Source organism: Mirounga angustirostris, unplaced genomic scaffold (genome assembly GCF_029215605.1).
Source record: "Mirounga angustirostris isolate CCGP_5_RB_7025 unplaced genomic scaffold, mMirAng1.0.hap1 SCAF_2, whole genome shotgun sequence".
NCBI lineage: Eukaryota > Metazoa > Chordata > Mammalia > Carnivora > Phocidae > Mirounga > Mirounga angustirostris.
This window is the reverse complement of record NW_026991710.1, coordinates 117,916,915-117,936,492: the sequence shown is the minus strand read 5'-3', so window position 1 is coordinate 117,936,492 and position 19,578 is coordinate 117,916,915. Positions and strand designations below refer to the sequence as shown.

Genomic DNA, 19,578 nt, shown 5'->3' with positions numbered 1-19,578 from the left:
GGTCCGGGTATCTCAAAAACTATTCTTGCATCTTTGGGAACACAGCAGCTTAAAACAACTTGTGGGGTGCCTGGGGGGCGCAGTCAGGCATCCAACTCTTGATTTGGGCTTGGGTCATGGTCTCAGGGTTGTGGGGTCTAGCCCCATGTCAGGCTCTGCGCTCAGCAGGGAGTCTGCTTGGGATTCTCTTTTCCTCTCCCTCTGCCCCTCCTGCTTGTGCTCTCTCTCTCTCTCTAGAATAAATAAATAAATCTTAAAAAAAAAAAACTTGTTTTTTTTCTTTAAGTAATACATGTTCATTGCAGAAAATTAGAAAATAAAGATAAGCAAAAAGAATAAAATTTAAAAACAATACCACACTCCAGATCACCTTTTATTTATTTTTTATATTTTTTAAAAGATTTATTTATTTATTTTAGAGAAAGAGAGAAGGAGCGTACGAGTGTGGAGGGTGGCAGAGGGAGAGGGAGAAAGAAACTTTAGCAGACTCCTCGCTGAGTTCGAAGCCCTACATGGGGCTCGATCTTAAGACCCTGAGATCACAACCTGAGCCAAAACCAAGAGTCAGACACTTAACTGACTGAGCAACCCAGGGGCCCCTCCAAATCACCTTTTAGACTTTGTATACAAAAGACTTTGTATACACACACACACACACACACACGTATATGCCATATGTCATGATATGTCATATGTCATTTCATGTATATGTCATATGTCATTTCCATGTCAATAAAACCTATTTCTGACATGTTTTAATGAGTAGATAATATTTTATTGTGTGTGTAACATAATTTATCTGATACATTATTATCGGAAACATGAGTCTTTTTTCCCCTCATGTTAATTGCATTTTGAACAACCTTAATCAATACCCTCTGAAAAAAAAATCTTTTCACATTCCTTTAATTATCACTTGAGGATAAATTTATAGAAATAGATATGCTGAGTCAAAAATATACATATCTGTAAGGCTTTTAGTGTCCCTAGCTTGATTGCCTTCCAGAAAGATAGCCATTTACTTTCTCCCCATCAGAGTGGGAAAAAGACCTTGGCACTTAAGTGAAATTAAAATAAGGACATCAACCACATCCAGGACTGTAGGAATCTTACAGTCAAGGCTGGATGAGTTACCTGGGCTTCTCTTTTCTCAAAGTGGTTATAAAGCGGGACGCCTGGGTGCCTTCAGCTCAGGTCATGATCCCAGGATTCTGGGATCGAGCCCCGCATCGGGCTCCCTGCTCATCGGGGAGCCTGCTTCTCCATCTGCCTCTGCTCCCCCTGCTTGTGTTCCCTCTCTCTGACAAATAAATAAATAAAATCTTAAAAAAAAAAAGTGGTTATAAAGCTATGAGCATATTGTTATGGCCCATAAGAGATTTAAGCAGTTATGTAAGAAGCTTAACAGTAGTTACACAAGGAATTGTTCTATGCACGCCTTACTCCAGTAATATGTACACTTAGCAGTACAAACATAATGATGCCATGGCCAGAGAGATTTCTGCTGAATGCATGTTAGTCAGGCAAGGGTTAACCAGCCGATGTTTCAGCGCCCTGACATCAGAAGTTAGAAATACCTCCAGCGTCGTAAGTCAAGATGAGATCTTTGTCTATTGCTTGCGATGGTAATAGCAAAAGTAACTGTTTATTTAGTGCTTTATATACTCTAGACCTGTGCTCAGGACTTCACATGTGTGTATAATCTTCTTTAATCCCCAGCACAATCCAGTGTGGCAGGTGTTGTTACCTACATATTAAAGATGAGGCATTCGAAGCACAAAGAAATGAACTTACCTACGATTACAGAGTCAGTATGTGTACTTTTGAAACCAGCTGTACTTTTTTTGACATCAAAGCCCGTGTTCTGTTCTATGATGTGATATTGTCTGCCTGATAACCAGGCTTCTTCTTATTCCAAGTAATCTAACCTCTAGTCATACTTATTGCGCTCAAGTAGGTTTTGTTTTTTGGGTTTTTGTTTTGTTTTTCTAAATAACATCCTTTTTTTAAAAAAAAAAGCTAGCCAACATACAGTACATCATTAGTTTCAGATGTAATGTTCAATAACTCATCAGTTGCATATGATACCCAGGGCTCATCACATCACGTACCCTCCTTAATGCCCATCACCCAGTTGCCCCATCCCCCCACCCACCTCCTCTTCCTTGTTTTTCAGATTCAAGAGTCTCTCATGGTTTGGCTCCCTCCCTGATTTCTTCCCAGTCAGTTTTCCCTCCCTTCCCCTATGATCCTCTGCACTGTTTCTTATATTCCACATGTGAGTGAAACCAGTCGTTCTCTGATTGACTTATTTCACTTAGCATAATCCCCTCCTGTTCCATCCATGCCCATGTAAATGGTAGGTATTCATCCTTAAGTATAGGTTTGGAGCTAGGTAATCATGCATCACAAAGAAATATCTGCTGATCATCTATCAGTAGGGCTGTAAGCCTTTGTGCTTAATCCTCAGAGGCCAGATATGATAGAATCAAATCATGGTTCCATCTTAATGCTTCTTCCTTTTTATTTCAAGCAGCCTTTATGTACTTTAAGATACATTTAAAGCTAGATGAGAAATTAGACTAGGATGATTTTGAATTTTTCATCATCTTAAAGAATGTTCAAATTTTGCCTAGATATATGCACAGAGCCTGTGGCTAGTATTCTTCAAAACAAAACAAAAACCACCACTCCGAAAGATAAAAGATTCCCATTTTTCTAAAATTAATTTCTAAGTAACCTTAAGCCCATCAGGTGTTGATCTAGTTTTTACCACAGCAGAATGCTTTAACCTGGATTAACTTGGATTTTCTGGAGGATTCTCTTTCCCAAGACTGGCTTTCTTTGTTGTGCCAGCTGATTGCACAGTTAGGTCAGCTTGTTTTTCCTGCTGTATCTCTGTAAATGAAGCCTTTCCAGAAAATGGACAGCCAAGCCCTTCCTTTCTTGTTCTGAGCATCTAACACCTTCTGTTCAAACTGCTGGGTGGGGGCGCCGTTAAGCGGCTGCCTTCGGCTCAGGTCCTGATCCTGGTGTCCTGGGATCGAGCCCCACATCGGCGTCCCCGCTCAGCGGGAAGCCTGCTTCTCCCTCTCCCACTCCCCCTGCTTGTGTTCCCTCTCTCGCTGTGTCTCTCTGTCAAATAAATAAATAAAATCTTAAAAAAACAAAACAAAAAAACTGCTGAGTAAATAAACCAGTCCCTATTCACAGCACAAGAGCTCCATGTTACCTCACCTTAAAAAATAACCAAAGAAAACTTCCAAGATCTTAAATATTGCAGCACTTGTATTTAGTGTCTTAAGAAAGGAAAGAGCTATTTATAAGGAACAGTTAGGATTCCAACATTTTTCCTTTGGAGTTTAGCTCATTCCTGAAGAGTGGTCCAGCAAAGCAACAGTGGGTCTCAAACAGTAGGACATTTGCTCTGTGATCTCTGAGAGGTAATGTGGACTCTTTGGTCTGGAGTGAGAAGTGTACAGAAATGGACACGTGACTTCACAAATAATTTTTACAAGAGTGGCATCTTCAGAATTTGTCTTGTCTGCTGGGTCAGGGAATCTAGCTCTGCTTTGTCGGTATTGATCATACCTCTAGTCCCCAGAACCTGGAACATTTAGGAAAGTGTTCAGAGAATGTGGTGTTTTTGTCGTAGAAGGTACATTTCATTACTTGCCCTAGAAAGTATTGTTGGGTATAGGTAAGTATCCATAGGTAATTCCTGAAACTACCATTGGCTGATGGCGTTTGTGTCTTTTTTCTCTTCTCAAATATGGTGATAATGGTTTCATATAATGGTACACAAAGTCCTTCCTTATCTAGAGTTCAGTCTTCTGGAACTTTGATATCTTAGATGTAGATAGAGCCAGAAGAAACCTCCAAAACCGGTTTGGTAGTACAGAAGTAGGCCCAAGGCACCGGGTACGCTGAAAGGGTTGCAAGACCTAAAGCTGTGGAGACATGCCGTATCGGCTCCTTTCCTATACGTGGGAGCAGTGAGTGGCTCAGGATAGCTCTAGAAGCCTAGTCTTTTTATGTGACCCTCAGAAGTATGGCAGAAGCAACAGGAGATGGAGAGCTGAATGGAAACCACACTAGCAGCATCAGTGGGGGGCAGTGGTAGCAATAGAAGATAGAAATGTGGGGATTTACATTCTGGGCAGCAAGAAGTAGAAGAGCCAGTGGTGCAAATGGTGTTAGGTGGTAGGAGATAGAGATCATGGAAATGATGGACAGTGCAACGGGGTGGGACACAGCAGGTCCTGGGACAGCAGAGAAGGCAGGAGGTGGGGAAACAGTGTTTATAGTAAATCTGAAATTCGGTACAAGAGTGCTCGGCTGGCCTACTTAAAGATGGGAGGGGCGCCTGGGTGGTGGAGTTGGTTACATCCAATTGATTTTGTCTTAGGTCATGATCTCGGGGTCATGGGATGGAGTCCTATGTGTCGGGCTCCACTCTCTCCTCTTCCTCTTCCTCTCCTTCTGCCTCTCTTCTGCCCCCTGTGCTCTCTCTCTCTGTCTAAAAATGAATAAATAAAATCTTCAAAAGTATATATTTAAAAGAAAAAGTTGGGAATTAGCCATAATGTCTTTGTATTCTATCCATTACAATTGGAAGTATGAGTAAATGTTTGTTGAATGAGTATATGCATGCATATACACCATTTTTACCCTGCGTGTGTGGGTGGGTGGATGTGCTTACGTGAATATGTACAGAAAGAACACTTTTTTTTTATTATGTTATGTTAATCACCGTACATTACATCATTAGTTTTTGATGTAGTGTTCCATGATTCATCGTTTGCGTATAACACCCAGTGCTCCATGCAGAACGTGCCCTCCTCAATACCCACCACCAGGCTAACCCATCCTCCCACCCCCCTCCCCTCTAGAACCCTCAGTTTGTTTCTCAGAGTCCATCATCTCTCATGGTTCATCTCCCCCTCCGATCTCCCCCCTTCATTCTTCCCCTCCTGCTATCTTCTTCTTCTTCTTTTTTTTTTTTTTTTTTTAACATATAATGTATTATTTGTTTCAGAGGGACAGAAAGAACACTTTGAAGGCAACATGTGCAAAGCTGAAAGCACACCTGTTCTATCCTAGGTCTTGTAGCTGGTGGACTTTTCTATTCAGGATAATTGAGGATTAGTGAGGTTGAGCTGAGGTTGGATTCCAGAGCCAATGTAACAGGAACTCAAAGTCCAGTACCTCGAGTGACTACCTGGTCAAGGGCAGAGCATGGTGAGATAGCAGCCAGTAGCCTGACCGTGTGAAAACCAGCCTCTGGAAGGCACATCTGCAATCAACATAGGCAGGGGCAGAAGACAAGATCAGACAGACGCTGAGAATTGTGCCCGGCAGGTCTGCAGAAGCTCAGCAGGCCCGTGGGTCTCCAGGGGTGCCTTTGTCCTGAGGTGCACACATCTGAGAGGCCAGCAAGCACGGGTGGCCGGGGTGGAGGGCTCATGGCAGGCATTAACAGGGCTCTATCTATCACAGCCAGTCACAGCTGGTGATAGTAGGGACCTGTTTACAGACAAGGAAGGGCGTTGTATACTTTAGAAATTTTTCCAGCAACTGGGGCGCGTGGGTGGCTCAGTCGGTTAAGCGTCTGCCTTCGGCTCAGGTCATGATCTTGGGGTCCTGGGATCGAGCCCTGAGTCAGGCTCCCTGCTCCGCAAGGAGTCTGCTTCTTCCTCACCCTCTGCCCCACCCCCACTCACACTTGCTTGCTCTCTCTCAAATAAATAAAATCTTTTTAAAAAAATTTTTTTCCAGTAACTATTTAAAAATTTAAAGTGTATAATATTTTAAAGCCCTCTGGTAAACTCCAAAATGACTCATTCTCCTAAATATTTCAAATGGACATTGTTCTTTGCATCTGAAAAATATTTCCTCTTTTCCAAATTATCTCTGAGGACATGATTCCTTGGGATTTTTATAGCGTTGCTCTGAGATGGGTAAGGGTTTGTTGTGTGTGTTTGTGTGTGTGTGTATGTTTCATTCATCTCCATTTTACAGATTAAACAAATTGTCTAAAGCCACCCAACTGGCTAGTGGCAGAGGGAGGGGGACCCAGGTGTCCTGAGTTCTAGCTCTCTCCGTGACATCGTAGTTGCCTTTACCCAAATAAGTAGGCCATGGGTAATGCCCCAAAAGAGCTGCAATCTGTTCTTTCGTGTTTTCGCAGGGCTGCCTCCCCACTAACAAATCTGCTTTTCAGCCTCTCCATCGGTATTCCGTGTAGGCGGTTTTGGTGTTTAGTCTTAAAATAAAAGAAAACGAACTTGGGTTTGGTTTTGTTTTTCCTTTCCTTAAACAGTGGTTCTGAAACCCCTCAAGCCTACCTCACCTCAAGGAGATTTTAGTTCTGCTCTTACAGTTCTTTTTTTTTTTAAGATTTTATTTCTTTATTTGACAGACACAGCGAGAGAGGGAACACAAGCAGGGGAAGTGGGAGAGGGAGAAGCAGGCTTCCCGCTGAGCAGGGAGCCCGATCTGGGGCTCCATCCCAGGACCCTGGACCATGACCTGAGCCAAAGGCAGATGCTTAACAACGCCTGAGCCACCCAGGCGCCCCGCTCTTACAGTTCTGAGTATAATTGTAGACACACTCGTGTCTCCCGCCCTTCTTTGTCAGGAGTCAGAGTGAGATTCTGACTTACCTTGAATTGCTGGTGACAGAGGACCAAGAGAAGAAAAGACACTGTTAAGAAATCAAGGAAAAGAAAGCTTGGAAATCTGAGGAGATACCTGGAGGTTGAACCAGTGGAATCAGAAAATTATTCCTTAATTCTGGAATGAGTAGTGCATACGATTTGTCTATATGTATATGAATGATTTATAAAACATGGTTATCTGCAAGATCATTAACAATGCCAGAGCAAGAATAAAAGGGGAAGGGGAAGGAATTTAGCCCAGTATCTTTACAACCACATCCTGATGGCACGCCTCCGTGTGACACCCTGCAGTTGTGAGCGGAGAGCAGTGCCGGGTACATATGCTACAAGGCTGGGGTGGTTTCAGTGTGGAGCTTGCCAGGCGAGGTGACTTAATGCTTCTCACCCCTGACCCAAGTGCAGTGACTTGCTCGGAGGCTGTGAGGATGACCTCATCCCATTACATTTCAAGGCAGCTGTGCTTGCGAGAGCCAGGCAGCTCTTCTCCAGCGATCATCCCCTTTCACATCTCATTCATAATTGAAGTGAGTGAGGATCATTTTTGCCCATTATAGGAGGTGGTTACATCAAACCTCCAGGGGCATCTGAAAGCTCTCAAATCATTGCAACTTAACAACTGTAACCTAGTATCCTAACAAGATCTAGGTTACCCTGTGCAGTGCAGGTTCTAGGAGGGAGAGAAGCAGAGGGTTGTGCTCAAGTCCCAATCCAGAGACCTGAGTGGGAGAAATGTTGCTAACTTCTACTGGAGACAGTGTTAGGAGAGTTTCTGAACCCACCTGATCAGTGCTTACTCTCAGGTTTCCCTATCTTTAGGTGTCTTCTGTGTTTCATCTGAAGGGAAGAAAACATTTAAAGGCAGAGCTGTTGGGGCGCCTGGGTGGCTCAGTTGGTTAAGCGACTGCCTTCGGCTCAGGTCATGATCCTGGAGTCCCGGGATCGAGTCCCGCATCGGGCTCCCTGCTCGGCGGGGAGTCTGCTTCTCTCTCTCCCACTCCCCGTTTGTGTTCCCTCTCTCGCTGTGTCTTTCTCTGTCAAATAAATAAATAAAATCTTTAAAAAAAAATAAATAAATAAAATAAAGGCAGAGCTGTTGGGACAGTGGTCTCCTTTAGTGACACTGATGAAGTGAACCTGTTTAAGTATCTTTTAAATTCCCAAAATTTTATTATTTTTTTTATCATCTTACTGTTCATACAGGCGGTTCCAGAAAAGAAATCACCGAACACTGGGAATGGCTTGAGCAGAATCTACTGCAGACACTCTCCATCTTTGAAAACGAGAATGATGTCACCACATTCGTGAGAGGAAAAATACAGGTAGTGGGTCGTTTGCTTTGTGTTGCTTTAACTTTTATTTATTTATTTATTTATTTATTTATTTATTTATTTATTTACTTTAAAGGTTTTATTTAGTTATTTGACAGAGAGAGACACAACGAGAGAGGGAACACAAGCAGGGGGAGTGGGAGAGGGAGAAGCAGGCTTCCCGCTGAGCAGGGAGCCCGATGTGGGGCTCGATCCCAGGACCCTGTGGATCATGACCTGAGCCGAAGGCAGACACTCAACGACTGAGCCACCCAGGCGCCCTTGCTTTAACTTTTAATTGGAAACAATTTCAAACTTACAGAAAAGTTGAAAAAACAAGAGCCTGTAGTCGACCTTTTGCATATTCTCTTATTGTTAACATTTTACCCCATTTACATTATCATTTGAGTGCTCATTTACTTTCTATTTGAGTGGAATTTCCCCCCATATACTTCAGTGTGTATTTCTAAGAATATTCTGTTAAATAATAACACTGCAGTTATCACCTTCAGTAAATTTAACATTAACATTATACTTTAATATTTGGCACATATTCCAGTCTTGTCTGGTGTTTTTTCCCTTTCAGTCCAGCGCAGGATCCAGTCTGGGAAGCATTTGAATTGGTTTTCATCTCTTGTCTCCTTCAATCTAGAACGTTTCTATAGCCTTTCTTTGTCTTTTATGACATTCATGTTTGTTGTTGGTTTTTTTTAAAGATTTTATTTATTTTTTGACAGAGAGAGAGAGACAAAGAGAGTGAGAGAGGGAACACAAGCAGGGGGAGTGGGAGAGGGAGAAGCAGGCTTCCCGTGGAGCAGGGAGCCTGATGCGGGGCTCGATCCCAGGACCCTGGGATCATGACCTGAGCCAAAGGCAGATGATTAATGACTGAGCCACCCAGACGCCCCGATGACATCATGTTTTTAAGTATGCGGTTCTGTTTTTTTTAACGGGACATTTTTTCGTCTTGGGTTTTGTCCGATGTTTCCTAGGATTTGATTCTGATTATGCATGCCCAGGTGGAGCACTTCATAAGTAATCTTACATCCTTTTAAGAGTATCATTTCTGGAGGCACATGATATCTCCCCTCATGGGTGATAGACCCAGCAAGGTGTTACCTACCCAGGTTCTCCACTGTAGACTGACTAATTTTGCCTTTTCCAATAATAAACAATTTGAGATTTTCTTTCTTTCTTTTTTTAAAAAATATTTTATTTATTTATTTGACAGAAAGATAAGAGAGGGCACAAGTTGGCAGAGTGGCAGGCAGAGGGAGAAGGAGAAGCAGATTCTCCGCTGAGCAGAGAGCCGGATGCGGGGCTCAATCCCAGGACCCTGGGATCATGACCTGAGCTGAAGGCAGACGCTTAACCCACTGAGCCACCCAGGTGTCCCCATGTCCCAGACTCATCTTGTAATTTCTCTGTCCCAGCCCTGGAATCAGCCCTTTGTTTCAGTTCGCTTTGTTTCAGGCCCTTTCTTCTTTGCTGCATTGTTAGTTTAATTTTATTTTTTACATGCAGAAAATAATAACATGCTTCCAAAAGTTTAAATTTCCCAAAGTGTTACTCCCTTCTACATCCTTGCTACCCTGTTCTCCCCAACTTTTTGTAGTTAACCAACTTCCTTGTTATCTGGTCTATCCTTCTTGTGTTTCTTTTTGTAAAAAGAGGCAGATATGTGTATTTTTCTTATTTTTCTCTAATTCTTATACCTCAGTCTTCATGTACTTATGCTCCTCTGCATTTGCTCTTTTCACTCAATAACTCTTGGGTAATACTTCATATCAGTTCATAGAGAGTATCCACATGTTGTGTTCATTTTTTAAAAAACATTTTAGTAGTTTGGTTTTTTTTTTGAAATATTAATTTTTAGATTTACAGAAGAACTATAAAAGATAGGAAAGAGAATTCCCATAGACCATATCACTCAGCTCCCATTAATACTAATATCTTCTGTAACCATAGTATATTTATCAAAACTAAGAAATGAACATTAATGCAATATTGTTAACTACAGGGCCACCCTGGTGGCTCAGTCAGTTAAACATCTAATGCTTGGTTTTGGCTCAGGTCATGATCTCATGGGTCATGAGATCAAGCCCGCATCAAGCTCCACACTCAGTGTGGAGTCTGCTTGAGATTGTCTCCCTCTCCCTCTGACCCTCCCCCTGCTCACCCTTTCTTGCACACGTACTCACTCTCTCTCAAATAGATAATCTTTTTTTTTTTTTTTTAAGATTTTCTTTATTTGTCAGAGAGAAAGAGAGAGCACAAGCAGGGGGAGCAGCAGGTAAGGGGAGAAGCAAGCTTCCTGCCGAGCAAGGAGCCTGATGCGGGGCTCAAACCCAGGACCCTGGGATCATGACAGACACTTAACCAACAGCCACCCAGGCGCTCCAATAAATAAATCTTTAGAAAAAAAATATATTGTTAACTATAGACTTTATTTGGATTTTACCAGTTTTTCCACTTCATGTCTTTTTTTATTCCATGATCCAATCCAGGATCCCACATTGCATTTAGTGCCTGATTCTTTTTAATAGGTGCATATTATGTGTGTATGTACTGTAGAGAAATCAGCCCTCTTCTACCCTTGGACATTTAAGTAGTTTCCAATATTTTGCAATTATAAATATATATACACACACATACACACATGCACACAAACATATAATATACAATTATAATTGTACATACAATTATAATTCCTATAATAATATACATGGCTACGTGTGTGTGTGTGTTTGTATTGTGGGGATCTATCTTTAAGATAAACTGGTAGAAGTGGTACTGCCAAGTCAAGGGGTAAATGCATGTGTCATTTTACTTCATATTGCCAAATCCCCCCCCGGCCCGCCAACACACACACAGGAGTTGTACCAGCTTACATTCCCACTGGCGTGTATGGGAATGCCTGTTTTCCCACAACTTCACCAAGAAAGCAGATTATCAAGCTTTTGAGTTTTTGCCAATCTGATGGGAAAATATTTTAGTGTTTTAATTTGCATTTATCTCACTTATGAGTGAAGTTGAACATCTTTTTAAATGTTTAATGGGCATTTTTATATCTCTCTAGATTCTCTGCTCATGTCTTTCACTTATTTTTCTATGGGACTTTTGGTCTTATTTTTCTTTGATTCTTAAAAGTTCTTTTATATAAAGGCCATTAGCCTTTTATCGGTAATATATATCATAGATATTTTCCCTAAGTTTGTCATTTGTCTTTTGACTTTGCTCATGATAGTTTTTGCCATGGAACATTTAAATGTTTTACTTAGTCAAAATTACGAATTCTTTCCAAATTTTTAGCCATCGTTAGAAAGCCTTTCTTTACCCCCAGGTTAAGGAAGAATTCTAGGAAGTGATCTGATAGTTCACTTCTCATTAAAATTACACAGAATGGCCAATTTCTTCTCTTTCACTAAACTTTTACAGGAACAAGTAGTAGTTTTATAATCAGAAAAAGAAGTGGAATATCATTGGTTTTTAGGGTCTGATATTTTTGAGGGAGAGAACTGAATTTTAACTGGACCACATAAAATTAGGGAGGGCTGAGCAGCACAAAAGCACATATATCAGCCTCTTCCTTTCTCCCACCCTTTGCCCCTCAAGATGGATATTTTTCACTGCTTCAGGATGGCTGATTTCAGGTTTTACTCCATGGTCATAATTAAAGAAACTAGACAGGTAGTGAAGAGGGTAAAAATGGGAGCAGGGAAGATGTTGGGCAGGGTCAGTTTGAAGTTGGGAAGAGCTTCCAAACAAAAAAAGTGTTCTCAAATAACTGAGAGTTGTTTTATTGATAAAACCCATCTGATTTTATAACTTCTTCATTTCATTTCTGAGTCACGTGTCTGAATTTCTGGGAAGTAATGGCTGAATTTCTGGGAAGTAATGTAAACAGAGAGAGTGTGAGGTTCCTCATTTGACAGTCATTTGACCGTATTGCAGGGGGCAGCTGACTGGTGCGGGGATAGGCGTGAGGCCTCGTCCCCATGCAGGAGCCATTACTGACGTCCCCAGTTAGGTTTTGCTAGTCCTCCCTCAGATGGTGCCGTCTTTGGGCAATAGATACAAATTGCTTAGAAGTGACAATAGCCAGGAGGAAAACAAAAACAAGCATACAAAAAAACCCAGAAAATAAAACAAGGACAATTATGTCAAATAGCCATTCTTCTCACTGTTTCCATTATACCAAAAATGTCACATTTAATTCCCCTGAAACCAATTATGAGGAAGGAATTGCTATTAATGCAATTATGTGTGAAAGAATGTCATTCATGTGCAAATGAATGCTTTAAGCATTCCCAGTTGTCCAATAATGAAGGGAACCAACAAATTTATTTGTTTTGAGATTTAATTAACTTCTATAAATTATAAATGTAATCATTAACTACAGAGGCAACCATAATCCAAACCCATAGATCACATTTTGTGTATTTCTTTCTAGATTTCTGGAGTGCATTTTATCATAATAGTAGTCTTACTGTGCATATAATTTTGTATCACGTCTTTGTTTCCTTGACTGGTATTGTTATATAATTTTTAGTTATTTTAATAATGGAATAAATTCCACTATTGACCTCACCATTCCTCTCTTTCTAGAAGTCCCTTAGCTTCTAGACCAACGCGGACAGGCACAAAGAGTAATACAATACAGTGAACACTTGTTCATATAAGGTCTCCTATAGTTTTTGTTTCATTCCTTTGGGATAGATTACAAATTACAAAATGTTGATTACTGAGTTAGTTTACATATTTTTCATGGAACTTAGTAGAGATTGTCAGCATATTAGAATCCCTGTGCAATTATACCACTTTTCAGTATTCTGGTTGGTTTAAATCGTTTTCCAAGCTTAATAGGTAAAAGATGGGATCATACTGTTTTAATTTTCTATCTTTGATTATGAGGTTAAACATTTTTTCATGTTAGCTAAGTTAGTTTTCCTTTTTGTGAATTCTGTGTCAATGTCGTTTGTGTGTTTAAATTTATATTAGGCATCCCAAATATTTGGATTGTAGTAATTTTTCAGTTAGGTGAAGCTGTTGTCTGGAACCAGGATAACCCATTTTATGTCATGTAGAACCTGTAGAACATAAAAGAAGGAGACGTGCCATCCCTTTGTTCCATTATCCACCTGGCTAAGAAATTACAAGCAAACTAAGGAAAAGTTCTGCATTTCTGGACCCTCTCCCTTAAAGGTGGGGAAGTTGGGAGTTGAACCCTATGGGGACTTTACTGTTGAAATTAGTTGGCAAGGCCTGGTCTGTTGATGTTATGTACTAGGCCCTGGAGTGTTCCAGAGTGTTGTTTCTTAGTTCCGTATCCTCATAAATTCTCTCATATTAGAAATATCTTGTTTTTGGGTGCCTGGGTGTCTCAGTCGTTAAGCGTCTGCCTTCGGCTCAAGTCATGATCCCGGGGTCCTGGGATCGAGCCCCGCATCAGGCTCCCTGCTCAGCCTCCCACTCCCCTTGCTTGTGTTCCCTCTCTCGCGGTCTCTCTGTCAAATAAATAAATAAATAAATAAATAAATAAATAAATAAATAATAAAAAAAAGAAATATCTTGTTTTTTAAACTTGGATGAGCATTCTAGAAGCATGCTATTTAGTAGATCTGGAATAATGCCGTTTGAATGTTTTTCCACTCAAAACATGGGTATCATTTGCTTTGTTATACATCACTCCCTTCTAGTATTCTCCTTACTCTGACTTTAGGTCAGAGCCCTGCTAAGTGGTCCAGGGGAAAGGTATTAGCCCACGTGAGGGTCTCCAGGCTTACACTAAGTTGATTGGCCATTGGGGTTGCCTAGAAACCCAACTGCTACTACTTACTAGTGGTTTCCCACTCGGTCAGTTATATTTATTCATTCATTTCATATATATATATATATATATATATATATGTATGTATATGTATATATATATATATGTATGTATATGTATATGTATATATATATGTATTTGATCCCACTCTAAAGGCATTGATAATTTTGAAATGTCACATAAGCTGTAGGTGTATTTGCCAACTGGGAAAGGTTTTTCCATCCTTCTTCTGAACTGGCTACTTCTCCCTACCCAGAGGTCCAGTGCTGTCATGCAACCTCGTGGTTGTCTGAAGTTCCCTAGTGCAGCACTCTACCAAAGCCTGCTCATCCCTGGATTAGCCTCGGTTCCAAATGGATCTCCTCTGGTTTCCATGAAAGCCAGCCATCTCTGTTCTCTTAATGAAGTAATAATCTTGAGAAAAGCAGAAACTGACCTTTGGGGTGACTTTATCATGATGAGCTAAGAAAAGCAGTAGAATTTGCGAAATCGTTATATCTCCTCATTTGTGGAATAAAACCATGGGCTTCATTCTAAATGAACTTCTTAAAATGATTAGCACCAATAAACAGATAATCAAATCAATATTGTTATTTGAAGATCTTTTAGTACACAAGTGCTCCTCAGTAACAGGCTTAGAATTGGGGCGCTGCCCTTGAAAAATAATGTATCAATTAAAAAAAAATTCTAGCATTAGAAATTGGTTTTTTCCTTTCCAGCATTTACAGCATGCAGAAAAAAGCAGCCCTAGTCTTTTTTTTTTTTAAAGATTTTATTTATTTATTTGACAGAGAGAGACACAGCAAGAGAAGGAACATAAGCAGGGGGAGTGGGAGAGGGAGAAGCAGGCTTCCCATGGAGCAGGGAGCCCAATGTGGGGCTCAATCCCAGGACCTTGGGATCATGACCTGAGCTGAAGGCAGACGCTTAACGCCTGAGCCACCCAGATGCCCCCAAACAGCCCTAGTCTTATTAATATTCATCGTGTGCCTCGTTTTCTCCTTGCTGTAGGGCATCATTGCAGAGTATAACAAGATCAATGATGTGAAGGAAGATGATGACACAGAGAAGTTTAAGGAAGCCATTGTGAAATTCCACAGGCTGTTCGGGATGCCCGAGGAAGAGAAGCTCGTCAACTATTACTCTTGCAGCTACTGGAAGGGGAGGGTCCCCCGTCAGGGTTGGATGTACCTCAGTATTAACCACCTTTGCTTTTATTCTTTCCTTATGGGAAGGGAAGGTGAGTTGTCTAGAATTTCAGAGGGAAGCTTGGGAAAGTCTGTTGAGAGTTTGCCCCAAACTCATAAACCACATCAAAATGCCAAAAATAGATCTGTAGTGATGACTTGGTCTACACTCTGTTTTAACTACCGAACAAGTGAAGGCAATTATTTTCATTATTAAAAAAAAAAAGGTTATTAAGTAATAAAAGTTCTCCAAAGCTATCATAAATGTCGTTGACATGGACTTCAATCCATAATAATGATGACTTCAGAATTTACGGGGTCTGAATTTGTCTCTGAAACAAACAAAACAGTAATAAATATGGGGCATGCAAACTCCAAGGAGTTCAGCGAAACTGGGGGCTGGGTTGTGAGACTGAAGGATCCTTTGGGGATTTTAAGGAGCCAGGTGCTCACCAGCTTGTTCCCTGTGCTCAGCCAAGCTGGTGATCCGGTGGGTGGACATCACACAGCTTGAGAAGAACGCCACGCTGCTTCTGCCTGATGTGATCAAAGTGAGCACGAGGTCCAGTGAACATTTCTTCTCTGTATTTCTCAACATCAATGAGACCTTCAAGTTAATGGAGCAGCTCGCTAACATAGCCATGAGGCAACTCTTAGACAATGAGGGATTTGAACAGGACAGATCCTTGCCCAAACTGAAAAAGAAGTCTCCTAAAAAAGTGTCGGCTCTAAAACGGTAGGTGACAGAGACAGAGTCTTACACACTTTAGAAACAAGAAACCCTTACATTCATTTATGAAGTGTAACTTTTTCTGAACCTCTTCAAGGGTTCTGAACGCTTTTCTGGGTATAGATGCAGAACTGAAAAAGACTGAAGCACTCAAAGGTCAGTGAGTGACATGGCCAGCTCTGACACCAAGTGCTGGGAACTCTTCTGGTCCTAGGGGTGGGGTGCCTATGGGCGGGTGCTATGGGGAAATGGGGCAGGGTGGTGGGAAAGGCCCTCAGGGGATGCTGCTTGGAGTGGACTCTCAAGAGGTAGTAGAAGTTACCCATACAGATTCAGTAGGATGGATATTTCAGGCAGAGGGAATAACATGATGCGGGAATCACAAGGGAAAAGCGCAGAGGGGATTAAGTCCATCAATGTCTGGAAAGTGGTGAGTGATGTGATGAGGAGAGGCTGCAGAAAAGCCTGGAAGTCTGGATGTGGGACTGGAGCTAGAGAGACGGCGAGGAAAAAGGTGAGGCTCTCAAGTGTGAATGTATGCATGGAATTGTCCGGAACTGAGATGGGGAGTGAGAGAGGGAGAGCATGTCCAAGGGATGTGCCAGCTCAGTTTTGATCATGTTGAGTTGAGTTGTCTGCAGAGCATCACATTGAAGATCGGTCCGGTAACATACATGGAATTGGAAATCCCTGGCATATAGCTGGTACTTGGAACCTGACAAGAGATCACTGCAATTAAGATGTCTGGGGATTTGAGGCGTGTTTCAGTAGAGCGGTTGAAAGTGAATGGTGTTACTGCGGTGCACTGAATCACAAATGAAAGGCAAGGAACGGGATATAGGCAAGTGTAGACTGCTCTTTCAAGAAATTCAGTAGTAAAGAAGGAGGGATTGCTCTTAGAATGTAGAAGATTTGAATATCGGATAGAAGGGGAAGGGTTTGTGGTGACGGGAGATGCAGAGAAGGAGGGAGCACGGAGCTAAAGCTATAAGGAAACCAGTCATTTTAGAAATGACATCTCATAGGGCATGGAAAAAGTTGCTTGCGTGTGCTGATACCTCTCCCTCTGAAATGGAAAGGAAGTAAGAGTGGGTGAGAATGGAAGAAAGTTGGAGGTAAAAGGGAGGGTATGGGTGGGGGGGAGCTCCTAGAAACTCAACCACCCCGGGGGCTGAGGTGGCATAGGAGCTTGAGGGGAGAGGTTTGAGCAACTGACTTGATAAACAGGAAAAAGGACAAAAAACAAAACAAAACAAAAACCGAGCTGAGGTTGGAAACTCTCGTTGTCCAAGAGGTGGATTGTTCCTGGGTTTCAGGCAATTTTGTTGTCTTTTTAGGGCAGACAGTGATGGCCAGATTCATGAGGCTTGTTTGCATTTTCATCAGATCTTTCTTAAGAGATAAGGCCTCCAAAGTGGCTCTGGAGAAGTGTGAATGTAATAATCTCTTTAGAAATTATTGTATTCCTTTAGAAAAAGAGCGGGTTTCCCATCCAGGCCTAGTTTTCCTAAGATTCTTTAACATTTACAGATACTGATTGTAAAATGACTGCCCAAGGGACCTAAATATATTAAAATAATTATATTGTGCTTCTGGGTCATAGGTTGGAGTTAGCTCCAACAGAAAGCCAAGAAGGTGGGGATGAGTCTGACAGGATGGAGGCGCAGAGAGATGGGCCGGGGGACCTCCCCTGCTGCATCCTTTAGACGCTCTTGAAACGTTGCTCTTGCGTGAGGTGACGCTGTTATCGCCTTCCAGCGATCTCGACGCCAGGGCAAAGAGTGAGAGATACCGTGCACTTTTCCGGCTGCCCAAAGATGAAAAACTAGACGGCCACACAGACTGCACTCTCTGGACTCCATTCAACAAAATGCACATTTTGGGGCAGATGTTTGTGTCCACGAATTACATCTGCTTTACCAGCAAGGGGGAGAACCTGTGTAGCCTCATCATCCCACTCCGTGAGGTAGGTGTCAGGTGAAAATGGATATTCTAAGAGTTTCCTTTGTAATACTTTTATATGTGAACCACAGATGTTTTTTACCAGCATTTCGTTGGTGTTTAACCATCGGTGAATGTTCATAATTCTTTGGTGTCCCCGGCCACCCCCTTTTGTGTGTTGTTATTGCTCTCGGTGACCTGAAAGAGCTTTTCTTCCTAGAAAAGGCAGCCTAGAGTTTTGGGGTTTTTTTTAAAGATTTTATTTATTTCTTTGAGAGAGTGTGAGAGGGAGCATGAGCAGTGGGGAAGGGCAGGAGGAGAGGGAGAAGCAGACTCTCTGCTGAGCAGGGAGCCCGATGTGGGACTCGATCGCAGGACCCCGGGATCACGACCTGAGCTGAAGGCAGACGCTTAACTGACTGAGCCACCCAGGCGCCTCCAGCTTAGAATTTTAAAATGGAGATTTTACTATTATTCAGGTGTGGTGAGGCCAACACATCAGGAAGTGGCTGCCACTGGAAGGAGAGCTTGTTGTACTCACCATGCTTTTGGGAGAGGCCATGGGGGCACATTGGGGAAGCACCACGATTGGTTCATAGGCACAGGGAGTCAGGAAATGGGGGCAGGAGCCTTTATTGTGATTTCTTTGTGAAGAAACAGGCGAGGCAGGGGAAGCAGGTTTTGGATGGGCTAGTTGGAATAATTTCAGCAGGCTCTGGGGCATAGGGGCTGTCCCTAGCTATCTGGTATCTGACCCCCCCCCCCCCCCCCGGGTGACTAGAACAAGGATAATTGACCCTGAGTGTGGAGTTGGATTAAGGAGGTGAGGGCCCTGTGGCGGGTTCTGCATGCTTGGTTTGCATAGGAATGGCCTGCTCCCAGGTGAGTCCTTTATTATCTCTTGGAGTTGGCTAACTCTGGGAGGGTGGCCCTGCCAGGGTCAGCAAGGCCCGGGATGTCCAAGCCTCAAATACAGAAACTAGAAAATGTAGTTATTACACCTGCTCACAGCCTGAGAGCAGCTTGGTCCCAAGGAAACAGTCTGGATTGTGAATTGGAAGGCCAAATATTAGATCTGGTCTGCCGGTTACCAGCAATAGAACCACCATACTGCTGGCCACAGAGCAGATTCTTGAGCCTGCCCCACATTTTTTGAATCTCTGCAAGTTTTGGAATCTGTATTTTAATAGAGTCCCAGGCTGATTTCTCGTGCAAAATGAAGACATTGTGCATTCCTACCCTCTACACATTCTTACTGTTTTTGGGGAGGAGGTGGCTTCTGTCCTGTCTCCACAGTGCTAGGTGGTTCTGGTACTTGTGTGGAGACCTTGCCTTGAGGTTCAGAGTTGAGGAGGAACTCCAGGTTAGGCTCCTGGGGGCTAGAAGTCTTATGGTTTCGGTTCTAGTCCCGGTGACCACTTTCAACCTGCCCTGGTCCTTTTCTAGAAGTTAAGGTGGCTAGAAACTTCGGTTATGTAATTAAGATTGACTCTTTGTTATTCCCTAGAGTAAAGGATTCAAGTATCCCTCTGCCTTCTTTTCTTTTTTAAAGAGATCATTTATATGAGCAGATTTTTTTTAAGATTTTATTTATTTATTTGACAGAGAGAGACACAGCGAGAGAGGGAGCACAAGCAGGGGGAGTGGGAGAGGGAGAAGCAGGCTTCCTGCTGGGCAGGGAGCCTGATGTGGGGCTTGATCCCAGGACCCTGGGATCATAACCTGAGCTGAAGGCAGACGCTTAACGACTGAGCCACCCAGGCGCCCCTATTTTTCTGTTGTTTTAAGAATAATTCACCATTATCACAGAGAATTTGTGAATGTACAGACAAATAAAAAGAAAACATTTAGGGGTGCCTTTCTCGCTGTCTCTCTCTCTGTCATTTTATAAATAAATAAAATC

The 19,578-nt window shown here is 42.3% G+C and overlaps 1 protein-coding gene across 3 annotated transcripts in view; it reads left to right on the top strand.

Moving 5' to 3' along the window:
- Positions 1 to 19,578, top strand: part of TBC1D9 (TBC1 domain family member 9) — a 120,439-nt gene that overhangs the window by 55,004 nt on the left and 45,857 nt on the right. For all 3 annotated transcript variants that reach the window (XR_010409573.1, XM_045880406.3, XM_064585087.1), the window contains 4 exons: positions 7,881 to 7,999; positions 14,829 to 15,057; positions 15,479 to 15,740; positions 17,493 to 17,700. Coding sequence is in view for 2 of the 3 variants with exons in the window: in XM_045880406.3 (XP_045736362.1) it covers positions 7,881 to 7,999; positions 14,829 to 15,057; positions 15,479 to 15,740; positions 17,493 to 17,700 (818 nt within the window). In the remaining variant the exon portion in view is untranslated. The remainder of the gene's footprint in view (positions 1 to 7,880; positions 8,000 to 14,828; positions 15,058 to 15,478; positions 15,741 to 17,492; positions 17,701 to 19,578) is intronic.